The sequence below is a fragment of the Oncorhynchus gorbuscha genome, linkage group LG06 (genome assembly GCF_021184085.1).
Source record: "Oncorhynchus gorbuscha isolate QuinsamMale2020 ecotype Even-year linkage group LG06, OgorEven_v1.0, whole genome shotgun sequence".
In the NCBI taxonomy this organism is placed as follows: Eukaryota; Metazoa; Chordata; class Actinopteri; order Salmoniformes; family Salmonidae; genus Oncorhynchus; species Oncorhynchus gorbuscha.
Window position 1 is genome coordinate 63,709,096 of NC_060178.1, and position 13,806 is coordinate 63,722,901.

Consider the following 13,806-nt stretch of genomic DNA (forward strand, 5'->3'; position numbering starts at 1 on the left):
CCTACAAGGCCCTCACCCGCCCTCCTTTCAGCAAATCTGATCACAACTCCATTTGGCTCCTTCCTTCCTATAGGCAGAAACTCAAGCAGGAAGTATCCATGCTAAGGACAATTCAACGCTGGTCTGACCAATCGGAATCCACGCTTCAAGATGGTTTTGATCAGACTGGGATATGTTCCGGGTAGTCTCCAATAATAATATTGACGAATACACTGATATGGTGACTTGAGTTTATCAGCAAGTGGATAGGAGATGTTGTACCAACTGTGACTATTAAAACCTACCCTAACCTTAAACCGTGGATAGATGGCAGCATTCGCGCAAAACTGAAAGCAAGAACCATCACATTTAATCATGGCAAGGTGACTGGGAATATGGCCGAATGCAAAGCGTGTAGTTATTCCCTCTGCAAGGCAATCAAAAAGGCAAAACGTCAGCATAGCGAGAAAATGGAGTGGCATTTCAATGGCTCAGACAAGACGTATGTGGCAGGGTCTACAGACAATCACCGACTATAAAGGGAAAACCAGCCACGTCACGGACATCGACGTCTTGCTTCCAGACAAGCTAAACACCTTCTTCGCCCGCTTTGAAAATAATACAGTGCCACCGAAGCGGCCCACTACCAAGGACTGTGGGCTCTCCTTCTCTGTGGCCGATGTAAGATATTTAAGTGTATTAACCCTTGCAAGGCTGCTGGCCCAGACGGCATCCCTAGCCGGGTCCTCAAAGCATGTGCTGACCAGCTGGCTGGAGTGTTTACGGACATATTCAATCTCTCCCTATCCCAGTCTACTGTCCCCACATGTTTCAAGATGTCCACCATTGTTCCTGTACCCAAGAAAGCTAAGGTAACTGAACAAAACGACAATTGCCATGTAGCACTCACTTCGGACATCATGAAGTGCTTTGAGAGACTAGTCAAAGATCACATCACCTCTACCTTACCTGACACCCTAGACCCACTTCAATTTGCTTAGGTTGGTAAAAACACCTTCACTTCGCTGATACTCAACACTGGGACCTCACAAGCATGCGTGCTCAGCCCCTCCTGTACTCCCTGTTCACCCATGACTGTGTGGCCACGCACGCCTCCAACTCAATCATCAAGTTTACAGACGACACAACAGTAGTAGGCTTGATGTGGATATGGGGGTGCTATTTGCTTACCAACAATGACGAGACAGCTTACAGGGTGGAGGTGAGGGCCCTGGGAGTGTGGTGCCAGGAAAATAACCTCCCACCTAACGTCAGCAAAACAAAGGAGGTGATTGTGGACTTCAGGAAACAGCAGAGGAAGCACCCCCCTATCCACATCGACGGGACCGCAGTGGAGAAGGTGGAAAGCTTCAAGTTCCTCGACGTACACACAAGCATTTCGCTACACTTGCAATAACATCTGCTAAAGACATGTATGTGACAAGTAAAATTAGATTTGATTAAATACATTTTATCTGTCACATGCGCCGAATACACATGTAGACCTTACGGTAAAATGGTTACTTACAAGCCCATAACCAACAATGCAGTTCAATAAATATAGTAAAGAAAATATTTGCCAAATAAACTAAAGTAAACACTAAAATAAAAAGTAAACCAATAAGATTACATAACAATAATGAGGCTATATACAGGGGGTCCCGAGTTAATGTGCGGGGGTATAGGTCGAGGTCATTTGTACATGTAGGTAGTGGTAAAGTGACTATGCATAGATAATAAATAGCGAGTAGCAGCAGTGTAAAAACAAGGGGGAAGAAGCTGTTAAGGAGGCTTTTGGACCTAGACTTTTTTGGGCCTTCCTCTGACACCGCCTTGTATATAAACTCAGCAAAAAAAGGAACGTCCTCTCACTGTAAACTGCATTTATTTTCAGCAAACTTAACATGTGTAAATATTTGTATGAACATGACAAGATTCAGTAACTGAGACATAAACTGAAAAAGTTCCACAGACATGTGACTAACAGAAATTGAATAATGTGTCCCTGAACAAAGGGGGGGTCAAAATCAAAAGTAACAATCAGTATCTGGTGTGGCCACCAGTGGCATTAGGTACTGCAGTGCATCTCCTCCTCGTGGACTGCACCAGATTTGCCAGTTATTGCTGTGAGATGTTACCCCACTCTTCCACCAAGGCACCTGCAAGTTCCCAGACATTTCTGAAAGGAATGGCCCTAGCCCTCCGATCCAACAGGTCCCAGACGTGCTCAATGGGATTGAGATCCAGGCTCTTCTCTTGCCATGGCAGAACACTGACATTCCTGTCTTGCAGGAATCACGCACAGAACGAGCAGTATGGCTGGTGGCATTGTCCTGCTGGAGGGTCATGTCAGGATGAGCCTGCAGGAAGGGTACCACACGAGGGAGGAGGATGTCTTCCCTGTAATACACAGCGTTGAGATTGCCTGCAATGACAACAAGCTCAGTCCGATGATGCTGTGACACACCGCCCCAGACCATGATGGACCCTCCACCTCCAAATCAATCCCGCGCCAGAGTACAGGCCTCGGTGTAACGCTCATTCCTTATCTTGGAACTGAGATGCAAAAAGTCCCAAATGCAATGTCCCAAGAAGGAAGTGACCCTACCTGACTAATGCAAAAGTTACATTTGAACTTCATGCAGAGAGAATATGCCGTTTTTTTTAGCTGTTTCCACAGCGCAATCAATGGGAGGTGAACAGCACCTGGTGCTGAAAAAATGGCTAACTTGTAACGCAAGTGGCACCAAGCAACATACAGAGAAAACGACACCAGTCGAGTAATTCATTTCAACAATAATCCTTATTTTAATTTTACTTTACAAACAACAAGAGGGCTTAATTGTAGTCTTATTTATTCAGAGCCAAGGCCCATATTAAATAACTTAACTAGCTGAGGTAGGCTATGAGGCTTAACAGCATCTTCCAAAAGAAGAAAAATGGCCTAATAGAAATGGGATTTTAAAAAATGCATTTGGCCTACTTACAATTGCAACTGGCCAACAAAGGTAACATCCTACATAAAACAATAATTTAAAGAAAAGAAGTCAATGTCTGTGTCTGAATGTCTGTATCGGGAGTCTTGGGATAACCTGCTCCTGTAAACGACAAAACAGACAGAAAATACTGTCAGCATGAGACCTAAAATAGCCATGGATAAGCACTGACAATAATAATAATCACAATAATGTTAGTAGCCTATATGATTAATTATTAAATACTAAGTTACTTATGTAATGGGAAAAGTTGCATTTCCCCTCGGACACAATCTTGTGGATGTCGAGTGAGAGGGTTGTGATTTTGATGCGCAGGCAGTCCTCGATTGACTTATGTGAAAGCCGGTTCCTGTCGTGAGTCTTTACTGCGTTCATAGAGGAAAATTAGGAATCGCAGGTGTAAGTTGATCCAAACATTGTTAGCACATAATGCAAGTGTATTTATTGTGCTGTATTCATCTGAGCATGCCACCCAAAATGCACACAACGACTCAGTACTCCTGAATGCATCCCCGTTTTGGCTCGTTGTTTGGAAGTTTTCACCATGTCCACAACTGTTTTCCCACTTCCTTGTAAATACAGATTTAACCCATTTAAGTGACAGAATATGTCAGCCAAAACAGCTACATTAGAGAGGAATCCCTCAATTTCCAGAATACTAATGTGGTCAGTTGCTGCCCTCGTTTAGCTTTTTCTGACAAAATCCACAACCTGGTCATGCAGCTTACAGAATCGCTTAGAGCTTTTACTTTACTCAGCTAGCGCACATTGTTGTAAAGCAGGAGATCATAGTGGGTGGCCTCCTCTGATTCTGTCACAAGCTTGCGGAAAAGATGGTGTTGTGTACTTGATGTCCCCCTGACAAAGTTGATTATCCGCATTACTTTATCCATCACATCTTTTAGCTCACCGTTTAGTCTGACACACAACACAGTCTGATGGATGAGACAATGCAAGCCATTCATTTGTGGGGTGATTTCCTTCAACCTACAGACCAGGCCCCTGTGTCTGCCCACCATAGCAGAAGCCCCGTCGAAGACCACAAAGTAGACTTTTTCAAATGACAGGCCATGCTGCGTAAACAATTCTTCCAGCTTTGTGAATAGGATGTCCCCGGTGGTGTGTCCTTCGAGGGGGATCAGTGCCAGTAGCTCTTCTTTAAAGTAATTTCCATGAAAATAACAGACATATACACACAACTGTGCTACATCGGTGGTCAGTACTCTCATCAATAACCATCATTGTGGTAATGACAGATTGGTATCTCAGCACACTCTTAGTCTAAATTACTTTACATTTTTGCAGTGTGCAGACCTCCACAATCAACCTGGGACCCCAAATAAACATTTTTGGACAAAGCCTAAATCAATTACAGTCACGGTTGACCACCCCCCTCCTTCATGGCACTCATCCTTGTGACGTTTCTTCAGTTTCTTCTTCAGATAGCTTTACAGTTCGCCCTCCAATGGCACATGTTCAAAGTGGATGGCCCTTAATAATGTCCCAATTTTTCTCCCCTGAGCCACCTCTGTCCTTTATGGACCATTTTGTATTGTTCATTTTCCTACCTGTACACCAGCAGCATGAGAGAAGTTTGGACAGGATCTCTCTCCATGCTCACTCCACGTGGACTCATGTCACAGCCTGAGAGAAAATGCAGTTGATAGCTTCGACTGGATGCTGTGTACAAGTTGCTGGCTCGGACTCAGGTCTCACGTGAAATGGTGAAGGACCATAGTGAATGCCATTGTCGCCATTACTTCAGCCATTTAGAGGGGGTGAGGTTTCCACTGTTCTCGGTCAAATGATCCTTTCCATGTATCTAGATACCATCTGTAGTCACCTTCGCCAGAACCTGGAAAGAGGACAGACCAGAACAACCGTTTAGTTTAGGGCATTTCTGATCCAGGAAATCCAAACAAATGATTCACTGTATGACAAATGATTACTACTACCAATATTCTTAATAGAGAATTCTAAAACAAATGTCAAAAAGGATAACACACAGTTGAAACCATTATTTTCTCCAAATTGGTTTATACTCTATCATCTTGGGGATCTCACCTCAGAGTTACAGGGTTAGGGAGTTAGTGGGCTAATCCTTAGGGAGAAATCCCGACCAAACAGCAGACCCAATCTGGTGAGATTTGTTATTGAAGCACAACAAAAGCAAAGAAAACAAAACAACAACAGCAATACACATGTTTTTATAGGCAGGCATGTGAACAAAACAATATGCATATTTACCAAAGGGTCCCAAGGGATTGGTAATTCCCCCTTTGGACACATGAAAACAACACTGCCTGTTAAGTAAAAAAAAAAGAATTAGAATAACAAATCAAATTAGAATTACAACTATTGATAACTCCATAATGAAATAATTGTATCCCATAAGATTAATGGTAAAATATACTAGAAACAGATGTCCCTCATTTAGGGGCAGCGCTCGCTCTCTGTCTTTCTCGTGGTCCGAATCACACATAAGACAAATGCTAAATTATAAACTAATTATTAGTGTTTCCATATTACATTTAAATGTCACCCAATATTCTTAGCCTTTCTAGTAAGGGTGATCAGGCCTCACCAGAGAGTCAGAACAGAGGTCAGTCAACCCTGTTAAGTGAGTGTTTCTTTCCTTTTACCTCAGACATTATTTAAAGATATTTCAAACATTACAAACATGTTGAGTATCAAGTTTACATGGGATCTTTCAGTAAAATTCTTATCAATAGAATCTTTATACTGGATCTCAATGACTGCTCTCCTAAGGCACCTGCCTCAGGAAGCCTTTCAATGGGAGAGATACAGAATCATTGATAAACATGTAAAATAAAGTTGGTAGCGGACATAACATCAGTCCTGGAGAAAAGAAAATAATATGTACTTAGTTTGCACATCTTAATCAGTCCTAAAAATACTTCAGCTTAATTGAGTTTGCTAAATATTGGTCAGGAAGAGTTTATAAAACCACGTGTATACAGAATTATACTTCAGACACATAATGGAAACAGATTATTGTCTTAGGTGACATTACCTCCTTACTTAAATCATTGGTGTACCCCAAACTATAGAATTGAGTAATAATAGGAAATAGTCAAAAAATGTCTCTTATTCATACCTCTGTCCCAAATTTCCCCACTATGTCACTTTCAGCCTGTTTGAATTCAGTGAGTACTAGCGGCTATCTATTGTTCCACAGGGAACGTATCTCTAACCCAAACACCAGATTGCAGCCTCTAATTTAATATCAGTCCCAATGCTTAATCCCTCTGTTCATCATGTGACCTTGTATTGAACCATTTACTCATCAAATTACTAAGATATCGCATTATTAGAGTTCTATCTGAAAGCCACTAGGACCCTTCTCCCCAATAGGAAGACCTATCAGATCTAGTCTCTCAGTGTCTATAGTCTCAGCAGTTTATGTAGTCATAAACTACTGATTGTACAGTCTTGCCACATACATATTGAATAACACGCACATTTTCACACATTCACTCAGTCCCAAATAGTAATTATATCTCTTATCTAAATTTCAAGCCTCTTATTATCAAAATTTAAATCAGCTTATTATCCAAATTTCAATCACTTAATATTTCTTAATTTACAAATTTCATTATCTTATTATCCGAATTTCAATCAGTTTAATAGCCAACCTTCAATCTGTTATTATCCCAATGTCAATCAGTTTAATACTTTCCACACTCACACAACTCTCACATCCACATTCACTACACTCACACAACTCCCATCCAAATTCACTTCATGCTATTATTTGACTCAAGACTGGTGGTACCCTCCATTTTTTATGTTTAGTTTTATTGGTTGTTATTAATTTTTGTTCTATTTTTATTCAAATGAATTTACATTTTCTTACTGAAATTCAATCGTGGTGTCCTTCAATTGTTTACAGATGACGTGTCTCCTCTGCAGCTTACAGTAAGGGTCTAGGCGGGTCCTTGTCCTCTTTTGGTCAGACACTTCTTAAAATGCGCCACAGGTTTTCCTCGCAGACCCCCACTGGAAAGCTCCGCAGGCAGAATCCATCATCCTGTTCGTTGATGCCAAATTGTCGTGGAAATTCTACCCACTGGGACGCTCATGAATGAATCATCGTTTATTAACAACTTGCTGGAGAGGTCACAGTCAAAATTAGATGAATAAAGTACCGGTCTGAAGTGAGCTCTCCCGGGGCAGTCCCGTGAGTTCTCTTATATACTGCAGACAAGTTACATTTGCATGATTTAGCTTATTCATCTTTCATAATGAATTATCATTAACGTTTGCTTCATTCATCTGACCAACCAATAATGGTTCATGTATGTGACAGGCCAATCCATCATGAGGCTTCTTCTCCCTAAGCTGAGACCATGAAACTGAGATATTTTGTTCTCAAAACAAGGGTCTGTGCGTACTGCCAAATTGCAGATACTGATAGTGAGGATTCATTCAGTCACTTAAATGAACACAGAAATTGGTTATTAGAAAAGCACAAACATAAAACGTTCCATCACACTACTTTGAAGCAAGGTAAGTTATGCCTCATAATAGAAAATAAAACATACATGTTTCAAACAATTAAGTATATTTTCAAAATGCATACTGCCTTCAGCTCACATTGTAAAGTGGTGGGTGATACTCTAATAGCCTTGTTTTGGTTTATTTCATAACCGTCTGTCACACCTGCTCCTGCAACGCCCTCTACTGGTCATCCTGTATCTCTTTGACCTGCCTCCTCCCCCAGTGCTCTTTCCCTCTGTGTGTGTGTAGACAGGTGTGCTGAAGTCTGAGCAGATCCCCATCAGCTGCAACTCATTCCATAATCAAGACCTCAACAAATACTCAGTCCTAACACTTCCACAAAGCCAGATCGTAATCTCGGCTCAGTCAGTTACGCTTCTACTCCCTTGGATTCCTTCCTGGACCTGCTTACCCTATCAACCCCCCTTTCTCCAGCCTCAGCCTCCGCACCTGGTCTGCAGCAACCAACCCGAGCGTTCCCTGACCTGCACTCCATCTTCCCAGTGACCCATAAATACCTTGGTTACTTCATCCCCGTCTCCTTGCCTGAGTCTGCTCTTGGGTTCAACCCTTCAGCTTCACCTAACACCATAATTTACGAGATTTGTCAATGTTTTCATTGTCTTTTGTTTGGAGTGCTCCCTTGTGTCTGGTTCTCTGTCCTGATAATGTTGAGGCTCTGTATGCTGTGTGTGTGTGATAGTTGTGTTGTATAAATAAGATATGACTAATGAATACACACACAGGTCAATTTAATTCCACAAAATTATGCAAAGTCACCTATAGACCGATAAGCATGACAGTCAACGTATTTACGTCGACCGGTATTTCCATCAATGAATAAAAAGTATTGTATTGCCGGCTAATGTAAACCCTGCCACTGGCATTAGTTAGCTAGCTACCTAAAAATATATATATATTACCGGACAGAAGTTTGGACACACCTACTCATTCCAGGGTTTTTCTTTATTTCTACTATTCTCTACAAGACAAACGACAGTCCATCATTACCTTAAGACATGGTCAGTCAATCCAGAAAATTTCAAGAACTTGGAACGTTTCTTCAAGTGCAGTCTCAAATCTATCAAGCGCTATGACGAAACTGGCTCTCATGAGGACTGCCACAGGAAAGGAAAACCCAGAGTTACCTCTGCTGCAGAGAATAAGTTAATTAGTTACCTCAGAAATGGGCAATTAACTGCATCTCAGATTGCAGCCAAAAAAAAAAAAAGCTTCACGGAGTTCAAGTAACAGACAACTCAACATCACCTGTTCAGAGGAGACTAAGTGAATCAGGCCTTCATGGTCAAATTGCTGCAAAGAAACCAGTACTAAAGGACACCAAAAATAAGAGATTTGCTTGGGCCAAGAAACACAAGCAATGGACATTAGACTAATGAGTCCAAATTTGAGATTTTTGGTTGCAACCGCCATGGCTTTTTGAGACAGAGTAGGATGATCTCTGCATGTGTGGTTCCCACCGTGAATCATGGAGGTGTGATGGTGTGGGGGTGCTTTGCTGGTGACAGTCAGTGATTTATTTAGAATTCAAGGCACAATAAACCAGCATGGCTACCACAGCATTCTGCAGCGATACGCCATCCCTTCTGGTTGTTTCTTGGTGGGACTATCCTTTGTTTTTCAACAAGACAATGACCCAAAACACACCTCCAGGCTGTGTAAGGGCTATTTGACCATGAAGGAGAGTGCTGAGTTCCAATCACCCGACCTCAACCCAAATGAGATGGTTTGGGATGAGTTGGACCACAGAGTGAAGGAAAAGTAGCCAACATGTGCTCAGCATGTGGGAACTCCTTCAAAACGGTTGGAAAAGCATTCCAGGTTGGTTGAGAGAGTGACCTTTTACTAATATATATATATATATATATATTAGTTTTATCCAGCTGGATAAACACTCCAAACAGCCTACCCGACCACTCAGAGGCGTCCTCATGGTCCTGAAGCACACCGTTGCCTGGCTTTGTATCACATTCCAATGATACAACTGGGGAATGCGATTTTAGAATGTGAGAGGGACATGTAACCCCAGTGAAAGTTGCGCTCCTGCATGCAAGTATTTTTACCCCCACCCTGTCGGCAAAACAAATCGCAGCTATGGCATAGCTAAGTTACTTATAAACGCATTTTAAATGTGATTTTGAAATAAGAACATGCTTCCATCAATATAAAATACCATTAGCCATTTCCCGAGATACTTACCCACGAATTGAATGGGCTAACAACGATAATAATTACTCAGCACTGAGCAGTAACAGAGCTAACAGGTGTTCGTTTTTAATGGCAAATGAGTTCACAACGAGCTGATACTATTGGTCTTTCTATTCTGATCAGCCAACCATATGGGGGGAGTGTTTTGGACGACAAAGGAAGGAGTCGCTATCTTTTTTTTAAGTGTCATGTTGTATATTGCTGGCGGGAGTCAAACTATCACTAGATGGCGAGCTTTTCTGCTGCCTTGTTGGGATTTGATGTGTCCGTCTTTACCAGCCTCACACTTCCTTCTTTCTGTAATATCGCTGGTCGTCACTAGTTACCACAGCCAAAAAGTAATAAATCCCGACTATTTCTACGATTTATTTTCTGAAAATCTGACTCTAACTAACTCTAACTAAACGGATAATATTGTGCCTAACCATGACGTTAAATGAAAACCAAAAAACACATTTTTTGTTTTTATCAGTTATTACGATATTTCCAAATCTACTTAGTGGCTGTGGTAACCAGTGGAAACCAATATCTCTGGCTGTGTGTGTTGTCGGACCTCAGTGGGTGGGACCAAATGATACCTCAACAACAAGATGGAATAATCGTGACAAATGAAGGGAAACCCGTCATTGACAACGTTATATTTACTTGTGGCAGGTTATTCATTGAAACGCTTTTTAAATGTCAGTTCTTAGGACATGAAGGTTGTTGGCACAACATCAACAATGCAGCTGTCTCCCACCAACGGAGATTTTACCTTCGTCTCGTCAACTGAAGCTGAGGGTAATGTTAACAGGCCGTGAATACTGTCATATGTGTTTTATATTCATTTTAGTTAGCTTGCTAGCTAGCTACCGTATTTGTCAACACGCCATTCTGATAGCTTGACATTTAATTCAAGTATTTAACTAACCTTGAGTCGTAGTGTTGTCAATTTTGTCAAGTTACGTAGTGGTTCAGAGAGATTTGACAGCTTCTGCAGCTTTTACGGCTAGCTAGCGTTAGCAATCCAACTAGCTAACGTTAGCTATATCACTGAAGTAAATCAATCTGTCTAACTATATTCTTCTAAAGATAATGTAATACATAACTCAAAAGTATATTTTCACTAGTTGCATGTATTGCTGATTTGAGTAAATAAAGTTGAACGTCATTTAGACAGTAGGACAAACAAGGGGACAATTATTTTCGTCATTCTACGTCCGTTTTTTTGCTTAACTGAGGTGATTTGGTTTAGTGTAAAACGATCTATCGAGGGAAAAAAGGTATCCTTAATTGTGATACGGTTTTGGAAACCTTGAACATATACTGTACAGTTCAACAATACAGAAATTCAACGCATGTTATATGTGAACCAATAATCGTTTAAATTAAATTCCCTTCAGATCTAAGTGGTACTATCGATGCCCCAGATGTTAAATTGAACATGGGCAGCGACAATGCAAAAGACCCATATGCAACCACGTTCCTGAGGAAGCGAGGCTATGGCTGGCTACTGGAAGTAGACGAGGATGACCCAGAAGACAACAAACCTCTTCTGTAAGTACCTTCTTCAAGAAACCCATTCTTTGTCCATGCACATTGATATTAAAATGACACTGACATCCAATTTGGCCATCACTGCTAACTAAATGTGCTGATATCTCATGATGCTCCTGTTCTCTCTCATATGCTTGTATGATTAGGGAGGAGCTGGACATCGACCTGAAAGACATCTACTACAAGATCCGCTGTGTGCTGATGCCAATGCCCTCCTTGGGCTTCAACCGGCAGGTTGTGAGGGACAACCCTGACTTCTGGGGTCCTCTGGCTGTAGTGCTCCTGTTTTCCATGATCTCCATCTATGGACAGTTCAGGGTGAGGCGGCAGGACAACCTGTGATTTCTTTTTCTTCTCAGATCACACCAAAACAATGTGTCCTTTGGTACCATGTCACAATTTTCAGCTTGAAAGTTGTTTTAATTATTTGTTGCATTACTTTATTTCCTAAGGTTGTGTCTTGGATAATTACCATTTGGATATTCGGATCTTTAACAATCTTTCTGCTGGCTCGTGTTCTCGGTGGTGAGGTAAGCGCCACCTTTTTAAGCTAAAATAATTAATATCCCTAGTCTTGATGAGTAGTACATTTCTCTTACTTGATACTGTACATGCCTCTGGATGTGAATTTGCTTCCTATTACAACATGAATGATGTGGCATGCTGTGAAACACTGACTTGCATTGTTTTATATCGGATAGGTGTCTTATGGACAAGTCCTTGGCGTGATTGGATACTCTCTACTCCCGCTCATCGTTATAGCGCCCTTGCTTTTGGTCATTGGGGGTTTTGATGTTGTTTCTACACTAATAAAGGTGAGCACATCAGCAAAGACAATCAACATTTATTCTCTCACATTTTCCACAAAAATGAATCTCTAATTCAGCACTGCAAATTTGATTTAACATACGCGAACATATTTAAAGCTTTTGAACATCTTTATATTTTTTTGTTGATAATAGAAATGTACTCTTAAATCAGATATGAGTGTTTATTAGTTGTCAACTGTCTTTCATTTTCCAGCTTTTTGGGGTATTCTGGGCTGCTTACAGTTCTGCTTCTCTACTTGTTGGGAATGAATTCAAAACCAAGAAGCCTCTTCTCATATACCCTATTTTCCTTTTGTACATCTACTTCCTGTCACTATATACTGGGGTCTGATTGGACAAATGGCGACTGTGGGCACTTTGGTTGGAGACTAACACAAAGCACTGTGAAAAGACACCCAAGGATTCATTCCACAATGAAAATAAGGAACATGGCTTTTTTAAAAGGTTATTTTCTCCCTCTTCTTTTATCTCTGTTTACAATCCTAGACTGTGGGGATAAGGGTATATGTTACGTCAGTGTATTTAAATGTGCCCCTTACCTCTTTGCTCATTAAAAAGCAGCGTATAGTGTAAGGCTGCATTCAGATTTTATTGTAATTAGAACCCTGGTTTGCATTCGCATCATATAATTATTTAATTAAGTTGTGAAATCTGGTTTTGGTAATCATGTTGGGGACACAGATTTTTGTTAATGCTTTTATTCCATATAGGAAGGTAGTGCCAAATACAGTGCACAAATGCTCAATTGGAACCAAGGGGTTAAGAAAGACAACAACCCCTAACTGAGGTTCCACCATTATTTTGTAAGGTAGTGGGTTTAACATACTGTTATGCGTTATTTAGTTGTCATTTTATGCACCTTTAACAAACCTTTATTTCTTAACTTATGAATTTCAGCCTGGGTAGGCCAGTAGATGGGCAGTTTGAGTGAAATAAAACAGTCTACTAAAGTGTGGTGCCTTTCATTAGTTGTTTTATACAGTTGTTTAATATTTTATTGAACTGATGTATATTTTCAGACAACTTCCTTGTATCGATTGTACAGCTACTTAATGTGTTGGAGACGTGATAGTATCAGAACATGTTATACAATTGTGGAACATTTTTAGACCTGGAACAATAGTGATATTTATAATGAATTCACAGTGGGAGTTAAACTTATCAACATAATTATCCATATAACTGTTGTACTGTACTAGATATTTTAAAATACATTCCCTCTCATATGTCAAATGTTATCATTAATCTGCATGCCTGTTAAAAAAGCCTCACACCCAAGCTTTTATGTAGGATTTATTGGCGGGGTTCAAGTTGTGGTATTTATAGTAATTTGAATATGAATTATTAGCTGTAAACAGTACATTTTTTAAATATTGTTAGTGTTCTGTGCTGACACATTGTTGTATATAAGCATTTAGAACAAATACTGTTAATTTGTTCTTTAAATGTGTCATTTAGGTCTTAATCGTTATTACAGAGTACATCTGAAATAGGATATCAGATAAACGCAAATAAAGTAAGCTTATGGTTTCTAATGGTAAAGGAGGAACGGAAATGTGCATTGGTTTTACAGTAATGCGGTTCAAGCCTATTTCTGTGTTATTTGGTGTCCGTCTTCAAGGGCTTTACAAGTGATAAAAGATCTTGGTGGACTGCTAAAACTCAACAGACCGATTGTTTAACTGTACGGGGCGTGCTTTCGTTCGCTTGCTTGC

At 40.6% G+C, this 13,806-nt stretch overlaps 1 protein-coding gene and 1 long non-coding RNA gene across 3 annotated transcripts; one reads left to right on the forward strand and one right to left on the reverse strand.

The window, feature by feature from the left end:
• Positions 1 to 2,787: 2,787 nt before the first annotated feature.
• LOC124037214 lies at positions 2,788 to 5,441 on the reverse strand. Of its 2 annotated transcripts, none has more exons than XR_006839148.1 (3): positions 5,223 to 5,441; positions 4,544 to 4,830; positions 2,788 to 3,077 (listed from the first exon to the last, which is right to left on the reverse strand). It is a non-coding gene; the product is annotated as an uncharacterized LOC124037214 (long non-coding RNA). The 2 variants fall into 2 exon arrangements; XR_006839147.1 differs by lacking the exon at positions 5,223 to 5,441 and adding an exon at positions 5,040 to 5,100.
• A 4,519-nt stretch (positions 5,442 to 9,960) lies between these two features.
• On the forward strand, positions 9,961 to 13,640 carry LOC124037215 (protein YIPF4). Its single transcript, XM_046351882.1, has 6 exons — positions 9,961 to 10,505; positions 11,108 to 11,261; positions 11,408 to 11,579; positions 11,714 to 11,791; positions 11,963 to 12,076; positions 12,285 to 13,640. The coding sequence occupies exons 1-6, from the start codon at positions 10,421 to 10,423 to the stop codon at positions 12,420 to 12,422; spliced, it is 741 nt and encodes a 246-aa protein (XP_046207838.1). The 5' UTR covers positions 9,961 to 10,420; the 3' UTR covers positions 12,423 to 13,640.
• Positions 13,641 to 13,806: the final 166 nt, after the last annotated feature.